This window comes from Gekko japonicus, unplaced genomic scaffold (assembly GCF_001447785.1).
Source record: "Gekko japonicus isolate JY-2015 unplaced genomic scaffold, Gekko_japonicus_V1.1 scaffold2303, whole genome shotgun sequence".
NCBI classification, from domain to species: Eukaryota; Metazoa; Chordata; class Lepidosauria; order Squamata; family Gekkonidae; genus Gekko; species Gekko japonicus.
The window spans coordinates 1,357-6,091 of NW_015161473.1; the positions used below are offsets into that span (position 1 = coordinate 1,357).

A 4,735-nucleotide genomic window follows, 5' to 3' on the forward strand; every position below is an offset into this window, starting at 1 on the left:
TGGACTCCATGGCAACACATCCTTCCTGAGTTCCCTCCTCTCTCCAAACTCTGCCTTTTCCAGGTTCTTCCAAATATCCAGGAATTTCCCAACCTGGAGTTGGCGACCCTAATTCTGCACATACAAGGTGGAGAGTTTCACTGGCTCTCCCCAACTTTTGAGCTTCCCCTTCTGAAGGAACCTTTTAAGAGCGATACTGTTGGACACGGTATCAGAAAAGATCACTTACACAAGACGAAGTGACAATTATTGGCATAATATGTTTGAAAGCCCACTGACCTTCACAGTGTGGGACATCATTGCTCCACCCATCTGCTCGACAATCTCGGTAATTTGTCTGGCTGAGCATCTGATACCTAAAGGTTTAAGGATGGAAAAGTGAAATCCTGACTGCCAAAAGCTGCAACTCATTAAAAGCTGGTTCTGTAGTAATAATTTGAAATATGTTGCAATTCAAAGTATCACTGCTAGAAAAAGGCAATATCAACTGTAATGACTTCTTTCCCAATGTCTCTCAGCAATCTCCCTCTTGTTGCATATGATGATAACACAAATGACAGCAGAAAGGCCTGAGATCCAAGGCATGACTTATATTGCATACAAGAAATTTTTAACAGACAAAAAGGTATTTGCTTTTCTTTTCTTTTTTTCTCACTGGTGATCCTTGAGCTGTAATGGGGTGCTTACCAAGCTGATCCAAGGTTCAGGAGTAGTTTGTAGCACCAGTCCTCATGGATTGCTTTTGAGGAGGGCAGAGGGCTTAGAAGCTCCAGCACACACATGGAGCTCACCCTTCTGCCCTTCGGGATAGTAAGCCACAATGTTTGCTAGCTGATCAGACATGCCAAAGAATAACAGAAACCACCTTGCTCCACTGCATTGAACATTGCATTAACATCTTTGTCTGCAAGAAGTTTATAATACCCCTATAATGCTGATATGGGGAGCAGTAGACCCCTTGCAGGAAGGCTGTCTATTTGCATGGCAAGTTTTGCCTTCATTCCCATGGAAACATTTCTTTAAATGGGAGACCACCACTGGAATGAGACTACACCTGATTCTGGTGCATCAGGACTATAGCTACTGAGATTTAAGTCTTTATGAGTCTGCATAACCACACCCCTTAATCAGCATGGTGCCATCCTGGGTTCTACTTTCTTGGTCATACTGAAGTGTTCTGAAATGCTGGGAACTAACTATGTTTCAACAGATTTTTTGCTTATAGGAGTGGGGGACCTGAAGGGGGTTATCCAATTTTCTCTCCTTCTCTATTGCCTCTCTCCCTTCCTTGAAAGATATCCGCCAGACAACCTACTGTTAACTGCCCCTCCTCTGCAGCTTTCCCTCATCCCCCCATCCCAGCAGGAAAACTATGGCCCAGTCACATGGTGACCTTGCAAGGGGGCACCTCACTCCCCCCTTTATTCCCTTCCCCACACTATTTCCTCTTTACATTGTCCTGGCAAATCCCATATCCTTATCCTTACCTGCCCACCCACTCACCCACCAACCTACCTACCTACCTACCTTTATCTGTCCCCTTCAGCTGTATTTATTATTTAATTGCTTCATTTTTATTCCATCTATCTCCAAAACAGGCCCCAAAGGAGCTTGCATCATTCTCCTCTCCTCCATTTTTTCCTCACAGTGACCCTGTGAGGTAGGGCTGCCAAATCAGGCCGGGGGTGGGGAAACCCCCGCTTTGGAGGCCCGATTTCCACCACGGCGGAATCGGGCCCCGGGGGGAACCCCGCCCCGGCGTGCACGTCACTAGGATAGCAGAGGACACCCCCCGCTCCCGGCTGCACTTTGATTTGGCAACCCTACTGTGAGGTAAGTTAGGTTCAGAATGTGTCACTGACCCAAAGTCACCCGGTCAGCTTCCACAGCAGAGTGGAAATTTGAACTTGGGTCCTCTCATATCCTAGTCCTAGTCCAAAATGCTAGCCACTACATCACACTGGCTTTCATGGGGCTGAACAGTAGCAAGTAAGCAGGCCTGGATGAGTGATACAAGTCAGGTTGTAGCAAGTCACCCAGTGGTTGCTGTCTGACTCAGCCTGAAAAGTCCACCTTCAAAGGCCAAAAATAGCTGTTCCCCTCCCCCTGCATTTCCTGAAAACAACAGTATTGTGGTTGCCTAGCAATGGCCACTGAGGGCTTCCATTTCTTAAAGCTACATGCACTCTTTTTATCATTGGAGGAGGTAAACCCTCACAATTTGTTTTTCGGGGGGAAGGGGTAGATTTCCGATTTCTCTGCAAACCTAAGGCATTTTTCCAGACAGAATTTGAATCTTATCTGCATCAGGGAATGTAAACATTTGTTTCCAACAAGCCATAATAACCCCTGTATATGAAGAACCAAAAATGGAAAAGGGGAGAGAGATCCCAGTACAAAACCAAACATGAAAGAAACTACATAATAAAGAATTTACTTCTGCAAGGCATAAACAAATTGATAACCATGCATAAATATATTTATGTTATTTATTTCATTTGATTTTTATCCTGCCCTCCCCTCCACGGCGGGCTCAGTGCGGCTTACAACATATATGCAATATAGTAAAACACACAGTATTTAAAACAAATAAAACAAAACAAATAAATATAATGTGTATATATACTTTTCATGTGAAAAACAAATGTTTACATTCCCTGACCCAAATAAGAACTGCATTGTCTGGTATGTCTTTGTTTAATAATGATAACATGGAAGGATACTTTATGCTACTTATGTAATCTACATATTTGTAAAGCTCCTATGTATACTTAAGTGCAGTTGGCCATTGTCACATATTACATATGGCATTCCCTTGGATTTTTGTGTTTTTCACATGAAAATTATATATACACATTATGTTTATGTATGATTATCAATTTGTTTATGCCTTGCAGAGGTCTTTACTTTTTCGTTTCTTTCTTGTTTGCTTTTGTTCTTAAGATCTGACCATATATCATTGTGACCGCTAATTTATTTGAAGAAGTTAGATAGCTTTCTTTATCATTCACACATTTTATCATGAGAACACAATGACATTTTGCAATGGTAAGAAAAACACTGCTGAAATCTGGCTTTCTTTTTTTTACATCAGCTGCTCTAAGAATACAACTAATATGGAAAACAACAATTACCCTGGATCACACTGGTACACAACACGAGAGCCAAAGACAAATTCGTCTCCATTAATGAGTTCAAAAGAACCAAACTGGATGTCTCCAGGATGCCCACAAGGCCTTTCTGGAAATTAAAAGAAGAAACATGTAATGTAACAATGTTTACAGCTACAAACAGTAGTTTGGAGTCAAATGACTTAATTTTTTTTATTTCTTTCATTTATACCCCACATTTCTCCCAATGGGAACAGAAAGTGGCTTACAGCATTCTCCTTTCTCCATTTTATCTTCACCATAACCCTGTGAAGTAGGTTCCACAGATTGTGTGACAGTCCCAAGATCACCCAGAGAGCTTAATGACAGTCTCCAGATCCTGGTCTGACACTCTAACCATAGACCATGGCATCTCTCTACAGATTATAAGGGAAAAGGGGCACCCGCAAGGGTTTGTAGCAGAATCTCATTTCAATCAATCAGTCAATCGACCTTTATTGGCATAACATACAGAACATACGACTCAATTTGCAAGGAATACTGAATGCCTTCCTGAAGTTTCATACAGAAATTTTGCAACACATTCTATTATTACATGATTCTGGGTTGTCAGCAAAAAGTAAATCTTACATTTATCATGTCTCTCTACAGATTATAAGGAAAAAGGGGCATCCGCAAGGGTTTGTAGCAATTAATCAGTCAATCGACCTTTATTAGCATAACATACGAACATACGACTCAATTTGCAAGGAATACTGAATGCCTTCTTGAAGCTTCATACAGAAATTTTGCAACACTTTCTATTATTACATGATTCTGGGTTGTCAGCAAAAAGTAAATCTTACATTTATCAGGTTTCCCTGAATACTTTCTCAACCATGGCTCAATGAATGTAAGGCGCAGGTCCGAGTAGAAAGTACAGGAAAGAAACACATGTTCAAGAGTTTCTATCTCCTGCTTAGTGCAGGAACACAGTCTACTGTCAAATGGGATTTTTTGGGGAATCTCCCATATAATACTGCTGATGACAACACATTAAACCTTACTAACATATATGTTCTTTGTTGCCCCGGGTTTGCTAAACAAGTTAGATACTCAGCCCTATGCCCAAAAGGTAAAAGCCCCAAATGGAGGGGTGAGCATCTACTTTTTGCACAGCTCTCAAGAACCTGCCTCTCAACGTCAACCAATCTTTGCTTGATCAGTCTAAAGGCTGACTTTTCTGTGTACAGAGAGAGGTCTCCAATGTTAAGTTAAATGATGGTCTCCCAGAGTGAAAAAATTAGGGTCCCAAAAATCTATTGGTCATCAAAGGAAGCCTGCAAGCCTGCAAATTTTCTCAGTTCAACTCCCCTAGCTGAAGTAATGGCTGTGTCCTGGAAGCCCCCTCAAAGTCCTGAGATAATTCATATGTATGAAAGGATCATGACTCAGATTGTTGGTGCTCTCGGGATGCAATCAGAGAATTGCCAAGACCACAGGAAGCAAGGCACCCTGGTGTGGTTTGATAAGGTAAAGGTAAAGGTTCCCTTGCTCGAAAGCCAGTCGAATCGGACTCTAGGGTTGCGGTGCTCATCTCTGTTTCAAAGCCGAAGAGCCAGCGCTGTCCAAAGACATTTCCGTGG

General features: G+C 42.0%; 1 protein-coding gene across 1 annotated transcript in view; it reads right to left on the reverse strand.

The window, feature by feature from the left end:
- Positions 1 to 229: 229 nt before the first annotated feature.
- The window catches only part of LOC107125688 (complement factor H-like), a gene marked incomplete at its 3' end in the record, with an annotated part of 22,362 nt that continues 17,856 nt past the window's right edge, over positions 230 to 4,735 (reverse strand). Inside the window, exons 3-4 of the mRNA XM_015429140.1 lie at positions 3,135 to 3,240; positions 230 to 356 (exon numbers count right to left, since the gene is read on the reverse strand). Of these exons, the coding sequence (XP_015284626.1) occupies positions 230 to 356; positions 3,135 to 3,240 (233 nt within the window). The remainder of the gene's footprint in view (positions 357 to 3,134; positions 3,241 to 4,735) is intronic.